The 23,400-nt window shown below is 50.0% G+C and overlaps 1 protein-coding gene across 2 annotated transcripts; it reads left to right on the top strand.

Annotated features, from left to right (window-relative positions):
- Window positions 1-5,952: 5,952 nt before the first annotated feature.
- LOC114869013 (voltage-gated potassium channel subunit beta-3) lies at window positions 5,953-22,370 on the top strand. Of its 2 annotated transcripts, none has more exons than XM_029172787.3 (14): window positions 5,953-6,830; window positions 18,420-18,463; window positions 18,547-18,584; window positions 18,808-18,887; window positions 19,043-19,087; window positions 19,526-19,570; window positions 19,653-19,696; window positions 19,787-19,873; window positions 19,949-20,034; window positions 20,122-20,242; window positions 20,334-20,428; window positions 20,560-20,680; window positions 20,890-20,978; window positions 21,079-22,370. In XM_029172787.3, the coding sequence occupies exons 1-14, from the start codon at window positions 6,523-6,525 to the stop codon at window positions 21,166-21,168; spliced, it is 1,293 nt and encodes a 430-aa protein (XP_029028620.1). In that variant the 5' UTR covers window positions 5,953-6,522; the 3' UTR covers window positions 21,169-22,370. The 2 variants fall into 2 exon arrangements, with proteins under 2 accessions (XP_029028620.1, XP_029028619.1); XM_029172786.3 differs by lacking the exon at window positions 5,953-6,830 and adding an exon at window positions 9,331-10,898.
- Window positions 22,371-23,400: the final 1,030 nt, after the last annotated feature.

The following is a 23,400-nucleotide window of genomic DNA, read 5'->3' as shown; positions in this document are numbered from 1 at the left end:
CCAACGACTCGTTTCATTATTAGTATCTCTTTGTAGACTTTCAGTCCTCTATGAACTGTATTATTGCCAGAGCACAGTGGTGTTTCTCAACCTGCTCAAGCGTTTACTTTCTAATTGACTTTTATTCCAGTGCCCGAAGATGCGCACAAAGTAAACGCTTGTTGGATGTGCTGTTTTTCAGCCTGGCTGGAGGATAATCCCCTCCCTCCGCTGTCAAGCATCACACGAATGTGTAAGTAAAACTTCTAACTGGGTATTTCTCTTTGTGGCTCCTGTTGAAAGCACGCCTCTCCTCTGTGCCGCTGTCTCCATTTTTTAATAATGAGAGAGAAGCAGGATTCTGCAGAGGCGAGAACTCTCTCTCTCTCTCTCTCTCTCTCTCTCTCTCTCTCTCGCTCACTCTTTGCCGTCTCGCAGCCTTTCCTCCTGCTTTTTGTCTCTCCAGAGAGCCTTTACCCCGGAGGGCCCGAAGCTTGTCCTCTCCTATGTTTCCCTTCCTGGTCCTCAGCCCTTTTAATCATGAAGAGATGTTCTTTTCTTCTCCAGCGCCTCGGGCTGAAAACAGCTTATAGCACAGCATACGCTTAAACTCTTACTCACACACATCTTTTTTTTTTCCTCCCTCTCTCCTCTGTCCTATCTCCAGAGCTACTATAACCCACCGAAGCTGCCAGAGCTCCGAGTCTTGAGGTTCATTGATTAATGTTCTTTGATTATCTCCGGTGTTCCTGACTCATTCCTCTTGTTGCGTAAAAAAAAAGTACTGAACGGCGCAAGTGGAACTAACTAACGATGACTAACTGTGTTTCTCACTGCCCGTGTGTTATTGTGTGTGTTGCTCTACGGCGCGGCCATTCAGCGTCTGAATCAGACAGAGAGGCATTCATCTCTGGTTTTCTACCTCTAAGTGCTCCGGTGACCTCTGACCCCGCCGCACTGTGCACAATCTGGCCCCAGCCTTGTCTCTGTGAATGATCCTTCATTAAGGCTGCAGCCGAGCACAGCTCGGACCGGGTTTTCCAGTCGGTGGATGGTGTCATTCCTTCTGCATTCCTGTGTGCACTCGAGGGTGGAGAGCGGTGGGTGAGTGGTCGTGGTGGATGGGGTTAACCGGTGTGACAGGTACATGGGGCAGGGAAGGCCGCGTGGACCAGAAAATAGGGGAGTTGGAATCAGAAGGGCGTTGTTTAGGAGGCACAGTTGGCTCTGATTTAAAACAAAACTTAAAGGGTCAAATTGGAACCAGCTGAGGTTAAAATATCCAGAATTACAGGCCTCAAACACGAGTCAAGCCCCAAATATGCCGTATGGCACGATTCCTATAATATAACCCAGGGATGTGTTCAGCGGACCCTCCCTTCCTCGTTTCTAGATGCCGGGCCTGCTGACGAGCTCCAATCTCCCAGATAACCTGAGTGACATCATCACACTTATCTGAACGGTGTCATCGAGGTTATCTGGAGACGTAGCACACACTCAGACCCTCACAGTGGAATTTGAGGGGGGTTGTGTTCAGCAACGTGAACTTTGCACAACGAATCCTGCGCGACCACCATCGGAGTGAATTGCAGCGAAGGCCTTGCGCCATCGTTCTCGTATGTGAGCGATTATCACGAGGGCCACTTTTCACAGATCATTCAAAGTCACGTGCTTTTGCCTGTGAAAACGTGGACAGAGCTGCTTCAGTAAAATAGGTGGAATGCTCCTTAAACATCAAAGGCTGAGCTGTTCTCCTCCTCTTTGGAAACCACAGTCAGAGTAGATTTCTCCTTCTTTATCTGCAGGATTGCTTTTATTTTACTCCGGAGCAGCAGAGTTGGCAGATAGAAAGTTAGATTCAACACACACACACACACGCACACACGAACACACAGAGATGACTCGCCGACCATTTGATCAAAAGGGCCCCCTCCGAATTTCTCTGCAAATCCGCGGAGCAGCCGGCGAAGATTATTTTTCCGTGTGATTGCGGTGAGCGACGGGAGGCGCGCGCACGCGGGCGCCGCCGAGCGCGGGCGCGCGCACTCTGTCGCGCTCTAAACGCTGATCGCTCGGAGAGTTGCCGCTCCCCGCTGTTCTACAGCGTGTCTGTTGACTTTGCGGGCGCCAGGGCCCCATTCCTGTAAATACGAGCCTCGTCTTAGCTGAGCCCACCTGGTCAAATAGATGTTGTGAGAATTTAATTATACATTCATGCTGCAGTACAGTTTGACGTGGAATTAAGCAATCACAGACCTAATCTAGTTAATCAATGTAAACCTTCAGATGACGGGTCCCTGCTGTCTCCCCACTGCTATTATTTGTTTATATTTGCTGAAGCAGAGTCTTCAAATATTATCATATTATCTACATCCAGGCTGTCACCTTCAGAATTCATTTATTTTGTGTAATGTCAATTTATTTTAAAATTAGTAATACATTTGGCCACAGCTACACTTACTGTATATGTTTGTATCCGGCCTGCTGCGTTGTGTATCGTGTGTATAATAATCCATAAAGCCAAGTATTCACAGTAAATCCCCAAAACACTGCCTCACCTTCTCCTCCATCCTGCCTCCTTTCTCGGAGCGGGTCATGACTGCAGATATGAACACGCACACCTTGAGGAGGAGGGAGCGGCGTCTCAGCTTTCAGTAAACACACAGCAGCCCTCCGTCTCCCCCGCGGCGCCCCCTTTTGTCTCCCGCTCCTCTGAGATGAGCCCGTTGTCTCGTGTGAGAGGAAATGAAAGGCGCGTGACCTTCCCAGCGCGCTCATCCGCCGGGCGGGCGTCAGTGTTGGGTCCGCGGGGCTGTTACAGCGGCCGCTGGTTGATGGAGCCCAGGGGAAACCAGACCAATGTCCTGATGAAGCCGTTTCCGAGGAGCGCGACTAACGTTTGTGATCTCGCCCACTGATGCGTTGGGCCGCTGCCAGAGACTCCTCTTGACCCCTGAACCCACCAGCAGAAATCCCCACTGGTTGAAAAACGTGCATCCAGTACAAACAAATGCTCAGTGTTCAGTGTTGCCTCCTGATTGCAGGGAAACCTGCTCCTTATGTTTGTGTTGTGGTCAGAGCTGTTTACTTTTGCTGCATGTTTTTTTTTTTCAGAAGCGCAATTACACTTTGCTAACCACTCGTCTAAATGAGCCATTTTCATAGTATGTTATGAAGCGGTAAACACACACGTGTGTGAGTTCCTCCTGGAACCTGAAGTCTGAGCTTGTCTTCACCTTTGGGTGAAGGCAGCTCCTCTTACACGCTGAGAGGCCCCAGAAGCCTCCGCGCATCGCCTCTGCCTGCCGCGGATAAACGACAGTTCGTCACAACTGTTGATTATGCTGTAAAAACATGCCCGCTCACGTTTAGCAGTGACCCCGTGAGCAAACTCTGCGTTTCGGGCTCAGAGTGTGACGATCTGCAGAGCGCCCAGCTGTGTGGGTGTGTGTGTGTGGGTGTGTGTGTGTGTGGGTGTGTGTGTGTGTGTGGGGGGGGGGGGGGGGGGGCGGTTGATCCCTGCATTTTTCGTTCTCCTTGCCCACATAGAAACCTGAGGAAGGAGCATATGGTTACGATTGAACCAGCATCTGGCCACAATGCAAGTGGGTTTACAGAGTATAAAGTGTTCTGTACTGGATGTAATCAGGTTACAGACGCGCAGTGAACAGAGTGGAATCAACAGTGGGCTTCGCCGCTCTCTGTACACGTTAACGCCAGACATACAAAACACACAACACACAAAATCAGCTGAGCGATCACTGTTGGCTGCAGTCGGGGCTCCCTCTAGTGTGCGTCCTCCTCGTTCTCACTCTGGTTAATTTCCCGTCCACACGTGATCAGAAGAAGCCTCAGGTGTGACGCAGCGCGGATCCTTCGACGTATCAGACACGCGCGTTGCTCCATAAACAAAAGTAAACAACTGGCCGACCTCCGCAGGTGACGAGCCACCGCCTCCACGTGTCGGGGTAAAAGGACTGAATGTGAGGAAGGACCGGCTTCATCTGCTGTAAGTCATCCCTCATCATTTGGCGTAGACTTTGTTGAGCGTGGAGCGTTGAGCAGCGTTTAAGCGCTAAGGTCGCTCGTGCTCAGCCTGAGGTCACACGTAGCTTCTCCTGATTGATACACGCTGACTTTGTGGAGCCCGCGTTCATCCGCGCTACTTTGTCGCCCCCTAGCGGCGAAGGGAGGGCGTTGCAGCCTGGAGGAAAAGCAGAGTCATGGTTCGCACCCGCAGCTGAGCAACTGTTCAAGCAGTGAGGACAAAACTGTGAAGACTTTTTGTTTGACAGTGATTATGAAACAAGTCTGCTCGCATAAATATAACATTCATTATATTATGAATAATAATGGAGACATTATTAGAGACACCTGTACAGGGTGTCTGCAGTTAATTAATTCAATTAATTTGGATTTGTTGGCACTGAAAGTTTAATCATTTTTTAAAGTCTTTAATGTGTAAATATCACCTATACAAACAACAAATGTACAAAATAGCAGCAACAATAAGAGACTGAAAACAACAAACAAACCAAATCTAAGCCTCACTGGTTTTATTTTTAACACCATCTAAGGACTCAAAAGCAGTAAGCATTATATAATGTCACTGTGACAAACAATGTCACAAACGTGCCTGTTTGACGTCAATGTAAATGTAATGATTTAATCGGCACATTACGACTTATTTCTCCCGCGGCCGTAATTATCACAAGGCCGACGAGAGGAAAATCAGATGGTGTTGTTAGCAGGAGTTTCAGCGAGCGGAGACGGAGCGAGTGGTCAGAACCAACGTCAGCCTGCTGCTGGTTTGCATTGCCTGCACTGTACGTCGCCCCATAGACACGCGTTGTCAGGTGAATCCTCCAGTACTTCAGCGCGTGCAGGATTTGCCACCGTGACAGGACCCGCACCATTGTTCTGCCTCAGATTTGCCTCCATCTGCAGCAAACCCACTCCCCTCCCTGACAGCTGAGCTCGCCACCGTGCACCATGTACAAGATGGCAAAAATAGCGTGAGTCCGTCATGGTTTTTGCTCCACATTCCTTAGTTACTATATTGTCAGACTGTCTAAATCTATCTTTGCACAGTTACGCAACAGCTTTCTAAAAACAAACTCCGCTGTTCCAACCCAGATATCCGACAGTTATACAATGTGCAGACCAGCAGCACTCACACGAATGCAAACATTCATTTGTTCCTGTCTTTTTTTAAAAAAAATAACAATAAACCCCCCACTACGGAGCTGCAGGAGACCCTCATCACGCAAGCCCTCTGGCCTAGAAAACACAATTTCTAGCGAAGATCAGGACTGACCTCCATCAGCTGCCTGTGTGACCGCGGTCAATCGAAAGAGCGATTATAGCAGCTTAATCCCAGATGATCTGTGCTTCTAAAAGCCAGCGAAGGCAGGAAGACGAGGGACTAGAGCCGACCCCCCTCAGCTGGAAGATCACCACCCACGCATCCATACAGGAAACGCATTTGGACCATTTATTTTATTTTAATTGCTGCACTTTCTATAATTTGAGTGATTCTGTCTATCCATCTTCAATGCTACTGTGTGTATCTTAAAAACAAACGTCAGTTGTGCAGCTGACGGATGCTGTCAGACACCGGGGCTCCAGTAAATGAGCGTCCGTCAGCGTTTTTCCAAACTGCAGCCTCCTGTGTTTCCATACATCTCTGTCTCCCTTCCTTTACTTCTGATGATCTTTTATTCGGCCGTAGGACATTTTCCTTCCCCCTCCAGTGGAAAGAAAGCGTTCACACATTCCCAGCTTTTTCATAGTTTGTGTGAAAAGCAGGCACTGGGAGTGGGTTTGGCTCGGCTTCAGCCCAGACCCTCGACAATATCACCCAGCTCTGTGCCGGAGCCGGTGCCAGACTCTCTGGAAGATGCCACTCTCTCTTTTGTTTTTAGTTGGAAGTCAGTGCGAGTGTTAGCTATGATGACAGTGTCTGTGCAGATCAACTGTGCAACTGTTCGTGTGGCTAAAAAAAACAAAAAAAAAAAAAAAACAGTGCTCAGCGTCTGAAGGAAAGGTCGAGCGCTCCCAGCCGCCACTGGTTCAGATTATAGGGCGGTCACAGATACAGATACTCCATCCAGGCGCTCTCCTAATCTGAGCAAATGTAAGCCGCTGGGGCTTCAGCATAAATCCTCCACTGTCCCTGCTTTGGGAGATAAAAGCGAGCAAAGACGTGATTGCTTTCCTGTTCAATTTAAGTCAAAGCAGCACCTCACATCAGCAGGAGTCATCGCGTGGAACTGGGTGCGGCTGCTGACACGCCAGGACTGGCTTTGTTTTATTTTGGATCCAGACTCCTCAAAGGAGCAATCAGGACCTTTTGATATTTCACAGGTGATTCAACGCCTGTTCTCGGCGGTTTTGATGTCTCATGCTTCAAGTCTTCCGGAATCTCTATCAAAATAGCACCGTCTCGTCGTTCTGCTCCGAAGTCGAGAGCCGCCCGTGCATTAAAGTAGGTGCACGGGAGGAACCGGAGCCGCGGACGCCCGTCGTTAATTGGAGGCGGCGATGTTCGCCAGCCGCGGCGCCAGCGGCGGAGGCAAAGGGGGCAAATACTCGGTGGAGGACCTGTATGGCATCAGCAAGAAGCCCAAGGCGTCCTCGTCCTCGGGGAGCATCGCGGCCAAGGCGGCGGCGGCGGCGCAGCAGCGGAGCAGCCGGGCCCCGGAGCAGAGGGGCGGGTCGGAGGCCTTGGCCTCGCAGATCCTGGAGGCGGCCCACAGGCTGGTGGAGCGGCGCCGCCTGGAGCTCTACCTGCGGGAGTGCGGCCTGTCGCTGGCCGAGTGCGAGGCGGGGCGCTCGGCCATGACGTACAGGTGAGTGAGGGGGGGCGGCGAGAAAGCAGCAGGGGGCCGCTCGGACGGAGAGTCGTCTGCAGGCGAACGCAGCTACTGATGTTCATTATGTACAGGTGTAAACAAGGACTTGTGCGTGCTGCAAGCGAAGGCAGGGAGCAGAGAAATCATTCAGGGGCGAAGAAAAGGAATACGCTTTCTTTTTTTTTAATTCACCAGTGACCTAAAAAGAAACATCAGGCGTTTGATGAAATTTCAAAGCGCAGAAGTGTTGAATAAATGAGGCTGGGAAGGAAAAAAGAACCCCCGCCATTGGCTGCTCAGGACGGCTAATGTTAATGCCAGGCACAGCGCGGACTTAACGTGAGACTCGTTCATCAGCCGCTGTGTGTTTGTGAGCTCCTAAAGGCCTGATGGGGCCAACATCAGTGGGGCAGAAGTGGAGGCTTAATGATGCATGATTTGACAGCAGGGGACAGACTGTTAGCTGGAACACTGCTCGTATGCGTCTGTGTGCGTTGAGCTATTTTTGGGACGGAGGACGTAGGTCACCGCGTAATGGAGATGTGTATCGACGCTGGTGTTTGTGTGTGACGGCCTAATTAAACAACAAACACGACTACTATATAAATATCACTTCTCTCGTGGCACAATATGGCATTTCACAGCATTACACCAGCAGCGGCGGAGCTGCCTCTAGGGGGCAGCGTCACCGTGGTGAGAAGATGAGTCAGTCCTCTGGCACAATGACTCCAAACTATAAAACATAAAGAATTTACACCCCGCTATCACGTCCGTGAAGCCGTGTTTACTATCTGTTGCTGCATCTATTAGTGGGACGCGTCTCATATGTTGCCAGTCGATCGTCCCCTTTAATGGCAGCAACACTGGAACTCCCTCCTGACTGGAGACGCAACAGCAACTTTGGGGCTTTTTTGGTGGAAACTAAACACACACACACACACACACACGCACACACACACACACAAACACACACACACACACACACACACACAAACACACACACACACACACACACACAAACACACACACACACACACACACACACACACACACACACACACTAATCTCCATGAGTGCAGAGCAAATTGAAGAAAGCGAGAGAGATACTGGCAGATTGGAGGCTGGCTGCGTGATCTCGTCATTTAATAAAACTAAGCTTAAAGGCTATATTTTAATATATTACTTGACAGTTCAGGTAAAAGCATTCAATGACTGACAGCTCCGTTTAAAACAACCTGAATCCTTTCACCGGACACAAGCCAGTATCAGCATCCTGTGTTGATGCTTTGGTGCAAACAAACCACCTGTTAGCGTCTCTACAGATACTGAGATATTATAAGGCACCACCTCCCACACAGGGGTTGTAGGAGACACACACCTAAAGCAGCAGCATGCACGCTCAGGTGTGTGTGTGTGTGTGTGTGTGTGTGTGTGTGTGTGTGTGTGTGTGTGTGTGTGTGTGTGTGTGTGTGTGTGTGTGTGTGTGCGTGTCTGTGCGTGCGCGCAGCTGCTGCTCCGTCACAGCGACGTGACGTTCTCTGGTGTCAGCGTTTCCCGAGTCGACATCATTCGGAGCGAAGGTTCAGAATCAGGACCGCGTGCGGATGAGGTTTTAGTCAGGCCGGTTCCAACATTGTGATGACTCATGGAAATCTGCCCGGCCGCGGCTGCCACATCCAACTCTCCGTGCTCCGCGAGCCCCGCCGGGCCTGGGGATCGTTAAACCGCCCCCGTCTCTTCAGATGTCACACCGGGTGGCACTGGCGTTTTCTTTCTGCCTACACAGCTGGAAACGTCCCCTCTCGGTGTGGGGTTTAAAAAAAAAAGAGCCGGACGCCATACAATCTGCTCCGGGATCATCCTGCGACTGCAGATTGCACTAAGGCAACATTTCATTAGACGTGAGAAGGAGCTGTAGTGAAGTACTTTGCAGGTGATCCTGCTGTGAAGAGCAGGTACTGGATCTTTGGGGATTGACAGACTTCTCCCAGGACCTGGCAGCGTGCGTTGGACTCTCAGCAGAGCCTTGAAGGGGCTATTATCATTGCCTGGTCACCACACGACACATCAGCTCTGCTCTGACGTGATGTGATGTGATGCACTATGATATGATACGCTGAGCTGTGCTACGTTATGCGCGCTGTGCTCTCAGATGATAACGGTGACACAGTGTTTTCTATCATTTGGGTAATTGGCCATGTAGACACACAGCAGCTCAAGATGGGGAGAGTTTTAATCCACGCGGAAAACACGGGTGGAAAACCGATCAAATCTCTCAAATCTGAGGCGTTTTCACTTCTGATATTAAAATGGTGCAGATTTAATTATGCCACAACGGCATCAAACAGCGGTGTAAGCTCCAGGAAACATAATATGACGATGTGATGAAATGTGTGCACGCTGGTCTGATGAAAAAATGTAGAGATCACACCCGAGAGAGAGAGAGAGCGCGAGCGAGCGAGCGAGAGAGAGAGAGAGAGAGAGAGAGAGAGAGAGAGAGAGAGAGAGAGAGAGAGCATCCCGCAAACCCCCACATTGCTTGTGTGTCGTGAACATTATTGCAGCCCCTGAAAAAACACAACGTTGAAAGCCAAAAAAGTCGGACAGCGAGCCGCCGGGATGAGAGGGCTGCGCACGGAGAACCGGGGGGGCGCGCGCCGCCGCTGAACGTCTGCGGCAGCTGATTTTCGGGCCGGAATGCCGGCGTTTTTTCAAATCGGCGCACCGTGAGATTTCAACGTCGAACGACAGCGGAGCTGCACAGCTGTCGCCGCTGCCGGTATGTGAACGACTCCATCCGCTGACGGTAACGGAACCCGGCTGCGCGTTAGCCCCCGAATTTGTTGTTGCTTCTGTTTTCCCCCCTCTCTCTCTCTCTCTCTCTCTCTCTCTCTCTCTCTCTTACATCTGTTTGATGCTGCGTGAGGCAGCTGGGCGCTGAACCATCGGCGGGGTTTGCCTCCGTGAATACGCATCCTAATAAGTCTACGCGCACCTGCTCGGCACCGATGTAAATTCGAGCGAACGTGCCCGGTTTTTGCTTTTCTGGACCCACCTTGCGACAAAAAAAAAAAAAAAAAAAAAGGAAAAAAGAACATGCCACGTTTCGACGCGGGGTGCGAGGATGCCCGGACCTGTGATTGTGTCATTGCTGCGGCACACGCCGGAGCTCCTCAGCTCAAGATCGACACAACTCACCTCAGCTGAAGAGGCGGCGGCGAGCTGGCGTGCGCTTTACCAGCCGACATAAGCCATAGGCGCCCGTGCATGTATGCGGGGAAGGGCTGAAGGAGGCAGGCTGCGTCTGCGCGGAGCTTTCTGGGGCTTCCCGAGAACCCGCCGCATCCCCAACCCCGTCCGAGCGCCGCTGTGAGCCCGCAGGCTTCCTGACGATCTGTTGGAGGGCAGCCCCGATGCATCTTGTGCCTGTGAAAACCCTACGAGCCCTTTTGCCAGGTTTGCATCACCAGACAGGAGACGGAGCAGACGGCAACTCTGCGTGTGTCATGTTAGAGGCTGGACTCGCGCCCGCTCCCTCCAACTCTCAGCCAGAATCTCTGCCCTGCCCTGTCTGAGCCTTTTGTATGAGCATCGCTTCATGCCACACCGGCACAACGGGACATAGAGTCAAGCGGCACCAGCAGTTTGCAGACATTACTGTGAGTGTGACTCCCTCTTGAGTTGTGACCTTCCGGCCTAACTTTCAAAATAAGAGACACCGGAGCCCCGGGTCAGGATGCAGGTGTCCTTCGCCTGCACTGAGCACAACCTCAAGAGTCGCAGCGAGGACCGGCTCTGTGGCCTTCGCACCGCTCCGCCGCCCGGCGGAAGCAGCGGCGGGGTCGGGGGAGGCGGCGGCGGCGGCGGCGGGGGAGGCGGCGGCGGGAGCGGAGGAGGAGGAGGCGGCGGCGGCGGCGGAGGAGGAGGGAGCGGACAAGGGAGTAATGGCAACTACATCACCCAAGGCTCGGTCAAGACCAGAGAGGGCCCCGGGGCCCGGCAGACGCCCCAGGGCCACGCGCACATGAAGGAGGCCATCGGGCGCCACACCAGCATGAAGTACAGGTGAGTGCGGTCCGGTCCGGTCAGGAGACGAGTCCCACGTGGGTCTTATCACCACGGCCCGCTGACCCCCGGGTTACGGCCAGTGAGCCGAAACATGATAACAACTCACGGGAGACACGAGTAATATTGATTCCCCCATAACGACGGCGCGTCAGGGGCTGAGACGTATGACACGGCCCCCGTGCTCGTTACGGGCGGTGGGTGACAACCAGAGGGGCCACCGGTCCGAGGGGGGGGGGGGGTCATGGGCCTGGGCTTCTCAACCGGCCTCAGGCTAAAGTTTGAGGTGAGCTCCGGCTGTCACTGTGATCCACTGCCCACGCGGCCATTAGCAAAGATGAAAGCGCCTCAGCGAGTGCACATGCAGCGGGGGTTTTACCGACACCATAAAATACATGACGTTTTCCCCTGATGGATGCAAAGCGCTTATATAATCCATACCAAACAGCCCTAATGTCATCCCAGCAGAGCGGCCGCTGTCATGCTTTATGTAGATTCCTGCCCGGCCTCCTGCTCCTCGCGTGGCTCTGCCTCCACTACACCCCCCCCCCCCCCCCCCCCCCCCCCCCCCCCCCCCCCCCCCCCCCCCCCCCCCCCCCATCACCCCTGGACACCCAGCATTGGGTGGAGGCTTTAAAAGCATTTCGGTTTCATTAAACACCGATGCGGCAGAGCAGCTTATACACAGAGAACACGCCAGGCCTGAGTCATAATTGGAAAAAGAAAAAAAATCTGAGCGGATAAACAACTAGAGAAGAATGTCATTTGTGTTTTTCCCCTCTTAGTGTTTGGCACCGGCTCAGATTCACTTCACCTTGATGGATTAGAGCTTCAGCTTGACAAGGACAGCTGTTCGCGCGGCCTCCGCTCGCAGGGAGCATCTGAGAACAGTGGGAAATAACGCACACTTTAATGGCGACGCATAGAAAAACACACAGCTTGTGCTCAACATTGTGCCATCTATAATATTCGGGAGCAGCAGCTGTTTCCCTGTAAAATCCAAGAACTATGAGGGGAGTGGAAATGACCCGTTTTCCTGTTAATCAGGCTATGCTACCAATCTCTTGATTCAATTTCCTTTTCATTTAATAGGATGCTTAAAAAGGGAACAAGGCCCCAGATGAAACCTGGATATCTCAGCTGACCTTTTTTCTCCTTTGACAGTCGCTTCCACACTCCTGAGTGGTGGCTCCGCTCATTGTGGTCTCTAATAGGGAGCGCAACAGCACAATAATAATTGTATAAAACATATGGGCTGCTCCGGTTGCCAGGGGCAACACCCCAGGCGTTGCCTTTCGTTTTTTTATGTCTAGGTTCCCAAACAGCACCGCTGTCTCGTGCCCCCCCCCACTGTCTAATCAGGATTCATTGGCTTCATTCAAACCACCTGTTGCATCCGATGCCCCAGCTCCCTCTGCTTGGCTCTCTGTATCTCTAAGCAAGATTTCTCCATTTGTGGCTATTTTTTAAAGAACCCTCTCTCCCCCCGGCGATATGTGTGTCTCCGTGGTGCTTAAGCTCTATGCCAAACGTGGAGCGATGCACCTTTCATCAATCAGAGGAGTGCACATATTTGCGCTCCATTAGTAGGTTTTGAAGCTTTGTCTTGTCCTGTAATTAAGTGCTGGGCAGAGCGTGGCAGACCGCAGCGCGTTGGGGGGGGGGGGGGGGGGGGGGGGGGGGGTTGGGGTGCCGATCGATTTCCAGGCTCATGCTAGACCTTCGCTGAAGTTGCACTATATAGCTTTAAGCTCAAAAACGTACGCGTCTTTGTTAACGTGGTGGAAGGATGAGCAACGTGCCAACTGGGTAAACGGTAAACAAGGACATTTAGTAGCTGTAGCTGCTTTGTGCCTCTAGTGCAAATCATTTATAGGTCACTTATAGATCACTATGGAAAGACTGTAAAAATATGACTGCCTAAACATTTCTACGGATCTGGACTAATCCATTTTTATTTTTAATTTTTTAATTAGCAGACCTGCAAAACATTCAGACTTCATACAGAAATCGCTAGAAGCACTTGAATGGGTTGAAAACAGCAGGGGTTTGTTCCTGCGACCTGTGGATGGGTGAGTCTAGAAGTCGGCTCACCCAGCAAAGCCGGTCGTCGCCATGGCAACTAGGCCCTCTCCTCACCAAGCGCAGCCCGGTAAGGAGGCCAGGTGCGTTTCCAGCATAGATTTATCTGCCGCTGTCGGCCATTTCTCACGGAGCCCTGCAGGCTCTGGGCCACAGGGGACACCGTGTCAGTTCACGACAGCTGGCGACGTGAGTGAGAGAGGGGAGGGGCGTGCGCATATTCCACGGCGCGACACGCAGGGTGTCTGATATTGTCAAGATATGGTTGGAGAAAATGTTTGTAATAGGTTCCAAAGGCGGCAGAACCGCAGGAGCGACAGTCTGTCTCTCACTCAGGACCACACAGTAACACCATGCTGGCTGTTTCTAAATTTGTCCGTGGTCCTTGGGGAAACCCAACCGTTGGCAGGATTTTGGGTCTATGCAGTCGATCAAGCCCATAGTTGATAAAGATTGAATCCACATTATAGCAAATAGGTTTATTTGCTAAATAAATGCATTCTTTACTTAATATGTGGCTGATATTTATAGTTATGCACGAAAAGAAACACATGTATGAGGTGATAAGTGTTACAGCAACACAATCATTAGATTGTAATGAATTATTGTGGGCACTATTTTTGAGTTTACTTTCCTTTGTCTTTGTCTTTTTTGTCCTTCGCCACCATTGCGTGTTTGTCTGCTGATCATCAGAGCGAGGAGACGGATCGATCAGCTGAGCACAAACTCTGGAAACGGGTTTTATAAGAATCAAACATGATAATTTTACATGTTATTACCTTGGTTTTATGGACTGAGCAGCCTCCAAACGTATTAGGATGCAGCGGCTACAGTCTCTTTATATTTGATCGCCTGATATGAGAGTGGTGGATGAGGAACTACAATATAAATGGTGCAGAGATGAAACATAGACCCGCTGTGATTGGTGGTACATGAAGTAAAATGCTGTGGTAATTATAACAATGCTGAGTGCTATTGTGTTGCATGTTTGGGCTGGAGATGCATTTGAAGCATCCTGACATTTGGCTGTGCTCTCAGAACATGTGAACAGGCTGATTGTGGTCATTCAGTCCTACTACAGGACACTCACATGTTCAGATTAAAAGCCAGCATGACCTCCCTGATCCAGGATCAGTTCGGGCCGAGCCGGTTTGCTTTAACTGACGCGGCCGTTTACCAGCAGACTGTTCGCGTTTACATGAAACATGCAGAGGTCCTTTTAACTCATAATCCCCAACAGTAGGAATTAGCATTTCAATGAATGCAGTCATCACAAAAATGAAGTGATAATTAGGTAAATTGGCCTCATACTGCTCTCCTGATTCGTAAACGCTGGAAACAAATGGCTTGTGTGGCAGAGAGGAGAACAAGGCAGCGAGGCAACAACAACCTTGACCTTCAACTCTCCTCTCACTGGATTTTCCTTGACTTTCCAGTCGACTGAACAGATTAGCGACATCACTTTTAGACAAAGTCACACTGACTCTTCACTCAATGATTTCAGCCTGGCTTAAAACCGATGTCTCCAAACTAACTATCTGTACTTGGCTGCTCAGCTGCAGAATTCTGGCTGCGAACTCCATCTGCTACCTACTAATATATATTAACACGTTGCCAAATTATTGTCGTCAACAACAGCTCATATCATCTATTTGTGCAGCTGTGCCTTGTCTGACTGGAGGGACGTGTACACAGAAAAGTGTGTGAATGAGATGACTTCATCTTTTCACCCAGCGAAGTAGCTGTGGAGTCATTGTTATTTGATGAGTCTCACTGTGGACGGATGCAGAGGCAGCAGCAATTAACAGGTTCATTCTGAGCCGTGTGCAGCATAATCGGGGCCAGAAAATCCACCTCACGTACTGTGAATACTCTGTCTAGTCAGAGTCAAAGCCTGATTGATATTGTCTTCTGGCAGAGGCAAAGTCATCATCACACGTCTTTGTGTAGGAGCGGAGACGAGGCTGGTTGTAACAAGACGAGTCCGTCCAGCTTCGCGTTATCTCAGGTTTCCTACTCTGCTTTTGGGCCGATTTTAAATTGTAAACTGTTGTTTCACTCGACGGTTTGGCGAAGCAGCAAACTGTCACAAAGAGACACGCGGCGAACTGCACGGCAACGCCTTGGCAACTGCATTTAGTCATTTTAAATCCATTGAGTTGTCACCGTCCATATTTATGAGGCAGTGGACCAAGAGCTGCCAAATCCTTCTGAAGCTCCTCTCATCCCTCTCCCAACAGGCGGAAAACAGGCCGGCATTCGGCCGCTCCGAGCGGCGACCTTTTCAAACTGGGAATTTCATTAATAAACTCCTTTAGAACATGTGGCGATGAATAAGAAGTCAGTGTCGATCGGTGCTGCTTGGCTCGCGTCCTCCCTGAACTCACCACCACCAATAAAGTGCAACGCAGCCACGGAGCGCGTGCGAGCGAGTTTGCCTTTGTGTCGCTTCTTTTTCCACTTGCTCGTCTCAAAGCGTGTGCGTTTCATAATTAGGACAGCCCTACTTTCCTAAATGCTTTTAATAAAGCTGAATTAAAACATTGCATTACATGAGAAGTACATTGTTTAGCCTAATTTCTTAATAGTGGCTGGTGAGAGAAGGAATCTGTTTATGATAATATGGCCACGACTTTGCTTTTTAGTCAAATTCATTTCTGGCTTTTCATGAACAGATCTGCTGGTGCTGATTATCAGTGATGCGAGAAAAACCCCTATTTACCTCCTTCAACTGTTTCGGGCGACGTAGAGATTTCACCACGAGGGGGAACGGGGCGAACTGGCCCTTTAGAAACAGCGCGCGCAGCTTTATTAAACCAGAACAGACAGTCCGCCGCTGTGATCACAGTTTGTGCCCAGAAAGTGCGCATAGAAGCACACAAAAAGGCGGACTGACGTGAGCGTTATTCATGTCTAGGTGCGCTTCCCCCCCCGGAGAAGCGCCTGCTCAGCGTGCGTGTGGCATTTTATGACAAGCGCACAGAATAAAAATCCATCATTTGCACCTAAGCCATCTGTATAAAGTGTCTACCTCCAGTCTCGGGTGGGAAGTAACTGTAAATGTCAGCACAGGTCAGAATGCTGACTACACCATGACAGAGCACCTGTGTGCTGCCTTTCTCTCCTCTATTTATAATGTATGAACCCAAGTCAAGTCCCTATAATCACCTTGTTTGAAGTTCATGATTTATGGAGAGTGGGGACAAAATACACAGGCGCGCGCGGGACGGCCGGCGCATGGCGTCTAAAGGGAAGCATCTGTGTCCTCGTGTCCGTTGTCCGCGTGTGCATTCACGCGCGTGTAGATCTGTGCCCGTTTGACTGTGACTCCCATCGAGCGTGAATATTCACGGCGGAGCATCGACCGGCGCCGCTGACACTCGCCGAGCGGCTCGTTCCTTCGTCGCGCGGCGTCCGTCGACTCCATGTTGGGTTAAATATGCGGTCCGAGCGCGCGCGCGCGCGTGTGTGTGCAGTACAGTATGTAAGCGAGCGTGTGGGAGAGAGATAGCGGGGGGTGGGGGGGGGTGGTAGCATGTGTCTCTCCACACTCACTGGTAGTAATTTCGCAGACTGCAGCACTGCAGGACTGGGAGGGGGCGACGGCGACATCGCCCCCCGCTGCGCGCGGACCGAAGAAGACGGAACGCGCGTGTCATAATAGTAATAATCACAGAATTCACACACAAAGACGCGCGGGCCTCTCAGCTGCTCCTGTCGCGATGCGCTCATTTGGGTGTCGAGCAGACGCGACGGCCTGTCAGCCTCCCGCACTCCGCTGCCGTGTTTGAGGGATGCTGTTGAATCAGCGTCGCCCAGCACGCGTTTGTTTTACACTCGTGGGGGCTTTACGTGCTGCTGATGCTGACTCATGCTGTGCATTCGCCACGCAAAGGAGAAAAATGAGACGTTGCTGATGTGTGAGCTTCTAGTACAACATACATATTAATATCTTAATATGAACTAAACTGACCCAGTTGTAATGAGTTATTAATAATTAGTATCTGTTCTACTCATTGTGTGTTGGAGCTGACTAAAGCAGTTTTTTACTGGCAGGGATTATTTTGTCCAACCTTGTCAAAAAAGCTTTTAAGTTAAAAAATTCTTTTAAGTTAAAAGTAAGATATCCACAAAAAAAAAAAACGCCAACAAGCAGAACAAACACGAAAAACAAAATGTTTTGAGAGAATAAACCTTTAGAGGAAGTCTGTGAAGCCTGTTTTCTCCCATGTGCCTCATTTATATTTACACCCAGCGTTCAAAGAGCCTGTCAGTGTTGGAGAACAGGCGGAGCTGTCACTGGTTGACAAACGGCGAATGAGCGCCAGATTTCCATACGAGGGATCAGCTGCATCAAACCCCACCAACACATTCCTGACCTTCCACCTGTGCGCTATTTTGACGGGCGCATAAAGGAATGACACGAGCCAATAGGCATTTCACACCCACGCGCGACGCCGCCGCCGCCGCCGCACAAACACGCGGAGGGACACAAACGCTTGCACGCGCAGGGAGCCAAAAATAGTTTAAGGTCAGGCTTTAAAAATAGACCGGGGAAAATAAAAGCGGGAGTCGTTCGGCTGAGTCTAAACGCTCTGACAGTCTGTCTTGCTGCGTTTGGCTATTTGTGGCGGACGCGGGCGCGCGAGACGAGCGGAGACGGGGAGGAGGCGCTGGAGATGAAACGGCCGCCGAGCTTCGCGCTGCGGCTCCGCTGCCTCTCCAGCTGGCTCCCCGGCTAATTAGAATGGCGGAGAGCGCGCGAGGAGGAGCTGAGCGAGCACCAAGCCCACGTCGTTTTCAGCTGTGCACGCTCCTGCAGCCAGGAATCCGCCGTGCTCGTCCCGACTGCAGCGTTCAGCTGCCTGGATGAGCGGATGAGCGGATGTGGCACGTCGGGTAATGGACTCCTCTTCGGCCCGTTTATCGTAAAAGAAAGAAGCTTTTGCCTGAAATCTCGCCGCTCCCTCCGGCTGTTCCCCTGACCCCGTGTAATACACTGCCCTGTTAACATAAGGCTGGATGAAAGGTCAATTGTTCAGAAATAATTGAACACAGCCAGTAATTTAATCACAGGCGAGAAAGATTTTAACTGTAAGACGAGCAAGTATTCAGCCGCAGGAACACCGTGAAATAAGTTTCATTTCTGTTCAATTCAGCTTATTTATATAGCACAAAGTCATCTCGAGGCACTAAATTAAGGCTTAAACCTTACAAAATACAACTAATTATATGGAGAAGCCAAGGACTCCATGGTAGAGCAGGCTGGGGGGGGGCTTTTTAGACTGAAAGAGGTTTTAGTTCAGAGTTGTTTAGGTTTCATTTTATTTTGCTCCCGCGCCCCAGTGGGAACTCACCTATGCAATAATGTGCATAACCTAAATGAGCACACCTTGTAAATCATTTAGGATTCTTCTCACTTCCTTCATTTTTCTGCAGGAACCTGGGGAAGTCGGGCCTGCGGGTTTCCTGCCTCGGGTTAGGTGAGTTGGTTTAAAGGCGAGGACGAGAGATTGGTTTTCATCCTCAAGCAAAACAGACATCTTTGTCTCTCCCTCTCGTTCAGGCACCTGGGTGACGTTTGGATCTCAGATCTCTGACGAGGTGAGAGCTTAATTGTCTCTTTTTGTACGAGAATCCGATTTCCAGACGCCTTCGCTCCTTCACTTAACGAAGCCTAATTCTCCCGGACGCTGCAGTGATTGCGGCACACAGTCCCCGTTCTTCTGTCGTCATCCTCCTCGCATGCTGCCCTTCACAGTCGGCCTCTGGTAATTGGAATTAATCCATCGTCTCCCTCTCTCACTCTGAACGTCTTCTCCCTCAGATGGCTGAGAACCTGATGACCATAGCTTATGAGAATGGCGTGAACCTGTTTGACACGGCGGAGGTTTACGCTTCGGGAAGGTCAGACTCCGCTTTCACCTCCAGTCACCAGTGAAATGTATTGCGTTCGTCCTCGCTGAGTGGGTTTTTAATCAGAAAGCCCAGACGAGCCTCACATCCTCAGATTCAGTCCTGTATGTTTGGATGACGTTGTGATAAAATGTGTTTCTCCACAGAGCGGAAATCACTCTCGGGAACATTATCAAGAAGAAAGGATGGAGGTGATGCTGATTTATACATCACGCATTAATGAAAAAACAAACAAAAAGCTAAATGATCACCAGAAAACACTGTGCGACCGTCTTATCTACTAGTTAATGATGAATGCCTGATCATTGTTTGCATTTCCACATGTTTTTATTGCTGCTGGAGCAGACGCTCTGTTAAACCATCTCAGGGGAAACTCCTACTTTTTAGATAACACTATAAAAGGATAAAAATGATACTGCGTGAAAATAAACTCCCAGTTTGAAATATTTGGTGGCTGAGCTGCTCAACAACCAAACCCTCAGTTGAGTGGGAAATAGGGTTTATACATTAATGAATAATAGTCTAATGTTACTGTAAATTTAGCTTGTCTTTGAGAATAAACATTACTTAACTAGACTCCATCTAAAGGGACAGAAAATCATTAACACTGGAACTTTTTTTTTGTCCAGGCGTTCAAGTTTTGTCATTACTACAAAAATCTACTGGGGAGGCCAGTAAGTATAACCATAAGTGATTATAAGACTATTTTAATACAGCATCAATAATTTATGAATGTGTATTTTAATATCTCCACAGAGCAGAGACTGAGAGAGGGCTCTCCAGAAAGCACATCATTGAAGGTAGCGTAGAACACAGCCAATAAGCTGGGACGCGTTCATTTATATTCTGTCTGACTGCACGCTACACTCATCGACTTCTGTCGGCGACAGGTTTAAGAGGGTCGTTATCGAGACTCCAGCTCGATTACGTCGACATCGTTTTCGCCAACAGAAACGACGTCAACAGCCCGATGGAAGGTCAGACCTCAGCGTTTGTGGATATTCCTGTTGTAGTTACAGGCGCGTGACGACCTTCCATGCTGTGCTTTGCAGAGATCGTACGCGCCATGACCTTCGTAATAAACCAGGGAATGGCCATGTACTGGGGGACGTCGCGCTGGAGTGCCATGGAAATCATGGTAGTTGCTGGTCCCGCATCCTCTGCTTTGACCCCTGGGCTCCGGTTCTGATGGCTAAGCATGAAATGTTGTCTGTTTTGGCACCAGGAGGCCTACTCCGTGGCGCGCCAGTTCAACCTGATCCCGCCCGTGTGTGAGCAGGCCGAGTATCACTACTTCCAGAGGGACAAAGTGGAGGTGCAGCTTCCCGAGCTCTACCACAAGATCGGTCGGTCGCCCACGGTCCTCGCTCACCCCCCTCCGCCCCTTCGGCCCCGTGGTTTTTAAATTGAAGGCTGATTTGTTGTTCTTTTACTCAGGTGTTGGAGCAATGACCTGGTCTCCGCTCGCCTGTGGATTAATCACGGGGAAGTACAGCGACGGTGTACCAGAGTGCTCCCGAGCATCAATGAAGGTCAGTCTAATAGGACCCGGCCTCCTGTGGGATTTGTCCCGCTGTAAATCAGCCCCGGTGTAATTCTCCCTCTGATCAGCTCAGAAGTACTGCATCTTGCCTCATCGATGCTTTTCTCCGTTGGGCCGCAGGGGTACCAGTGGCTGAAGGAGCGCGTGAACAGCGAGGAGGGTCGCCGGCAGCTTGCTAAAATCAAGGAGCTCCATCTACTGGCAGACCGGCTGGGCTGCACCGCTGCACAGTTGGCCATAGGTAAAACACTGGGTGTTGGTTTTGCGGGTTAGTCTTTTACAGACGACCCATATTCCAGACTACCCCTTTTCCAGACTACCCATATTCCAGACTACCCATATTCCAGACTACCCCTTTTCCAGACTACCCATATTCCAGACTACCCATATTCCAGACTACCCATATTCCAGACTACCCATATTCCAGACTCTCCTTCTCTTTTGTTACAGCCTGGTGTCTTCGCAGTGAGGGAGTCAGCTCAGTGCTTCTGGGAGTTTCTAATACGGACCAGTTACTGGAGAATCTCGGCGCCCTCCGGGTGCGAAGTCTTTCATAACTGTTACATGACACAGTTGTTTGACACAGTTGTACGTCGCGCATCGTTTTAATAGATCGCCCTCATCCTCTCCTGCTTGCAGATTTTATCCCAAATGACCCCTCAGACCGTCACCGAGATGGACGCCCTGCTGGGAAACAAGCCTCACTCCAAGAAAGAGTCCCGCGCTTGAAGTCTTGGACGACGTTCCGCGGAGGTGAAGAACACAAAGACACTGGGAGGCATCGCTTCTTGCCCTGCTGTATACTCAACAACTTGCATGTCCTCAGCAACATTATGCTTCCAGTATGTGCGCATTATCCATTTTTGCGCACTACATTATATCATGTATGGAAAAAAAAGAGTCTCAAATCATGGTACAACAAAACAAAACACTTCATATATTGCTGACACAGACTGATTGAGGACAGAGCTGGAAGGTTGTAAGACGTCAAAGCAGCTTTGACTCTTCAATCAAATGTAAGTGGAGAAACACCTCTGTGCTAAAACGTTACTTTACTGAGTGGACGGTGCTTTCACTGGACTCTGCAGCTGCCTGTGATTCTGTACGATGTTTAGTATCCAGCAGCCACAGAGCCAAAGGTTAGTGCTCATGTGTCTAGCCTAATATTTCCCTTAGTGTGCATGTGACTGGTCTGCCACAATCACTGCTTTACAGGGTTGGGAACAGAGAATTATTTGTAGAGTCATTACAATGATTTGATTGTTAAAAAAAACATAATCCAGACGAGTATGTAAAAAAAAAGGGTCAGATCACATGCTTTAACACGGGCATGCACTGCAGACGATGACAGTGCAAACAGTACCTGCTACGCTGCCTTTTGAATTTCGCTGCGTTGTTGTTCCGATTGAATATTTCATGAATCAATAGCGGGCGTGAGTTGGAGAGGAGCTTTCCCAGCCCTGCTGCTTTCTCAGCGGTCTTTTCGCCTCCTGTTCGTAAACTGTGCGCATGTCCCTTTAAGAGAGAATAGCCCTAACAGGTTGTAAATGTGGCATGGCTTTTATGGCTTATGTAGATTTGCAGTGCCGTTGTAAGCCTTTTTTCTTTCCCTTCCGAACGATCCGCCGGTTGGGGCCAGGGTCCGTGCCTCACAGACTGCTCGTGATTCACAGACTGCCTGCGGTCTGCAGACGTCCATCTGACATTTTACCCACCGTGCTCCGTCCAAAAGATGCTGCGGCGCCAAAACCCGAGAAGAGCATCGCTGTTGCAAAATCAGAGGTTTGACACTGATGGACTATGTGCAAAAGCAAGGGGGCGTCACACACACACAGATCTGGACACACTGTGGTGAACTAGTAGCGGTAGGACGTAGATGAGTCAATCAAAGGTGAGACCGGTCTCGCCACAGGTCACTTGATTTAGCAAATGTACGTCGGGGGAAGGAAAGAAGCTAGGCGTCTCGGGAGCGCTCTCGCGCGCGCGCGAGCGCGCGATCCGACCGACCGACCGACCGACCGACCGACCGAGACAACCTACCTAACCGACCGACCTACCATCGACCGACGATCGAGAGAGCTAATCGAGTCGAGCTAGAGCGATCATCTATCTATCTATCTATCTATCTATCTATCTATCTATCTATCTATCTATCTATCTATCTATCTATCTATCTATCTATCTATCTATCTATCTATCTATCGTTTGTTCCCTTGATTCTTGCACACATGCACGGTTCATTTTTTTACTGTGTGTTTTACGTCTTCTCCCTTTAGTTTTGTATTGATTTCGGTACTTTGTAACGCGAGGGGGGTGGGTTTGTTACGTGGTAACGGCACTAACGTCCAGGTGGGGCGTGGTTCTGCTGGTGGAGGTGATGCTGTACTGGGACGGGGTTTTTGGGGGCGAGGGCAGGGGGCGTTGACTTGGACCTGATGGGATTTCTGAAGAAGCAGCTGAGGCTTAGCTTCGCTTTCTGACCCCGTACAGTCCGAGTGAGTGGAGCCTCCTGTGTACATAGACACTTCAAACCTTGGAAATGTACATTTGCCTGCATACCTTATACTTTACTGTCTTGCAACAAAGAGAACCAAAAGAGAGAAGAGACAACTCATACTGAATGTACCGCGTGCTGCTCAAACATATCTAACCTAAAGGGGCAAAGCGCATAACTTATTTTTTAAGCTTCTTTCTGGGTTTAGTCAGTTACATAAAAAAACAAGGTGTCATGCAAACAACAGCACAAACACACTGACATTAGCAACATATTTGATAATCTTAACTGGAACAGGTTACTGGTTATGTGAACTTACATCTGGACCGGTCAACACTGGCATACCTGAAGTCCCAGCATTTAGGACAACCTACCAAATTTGCACTTTAGCATGTTGGATATATTCTGAGGTTTGACTTGTCATTGATCCGCTGCATAAGACTGTACTGTATGTGATGGAAATGGCC

The sequence above is a fragment of the Betta splendens genome, chromosome 14, assembly GCF_900634795.4.
Source record: "Betta splendens chromosome 14, fBetSpl5.4, whole genome shotgun sequence".
Taxonomy (NCBI): Eukaryota; Metazoa; Chordata; class Actinopteri; order Anabantiformes; family Osphronemidae; genus Betta; species Betta splendens.
This window is presented reverse-complemented; position numbering and strand designations above follow the sequence as displayed.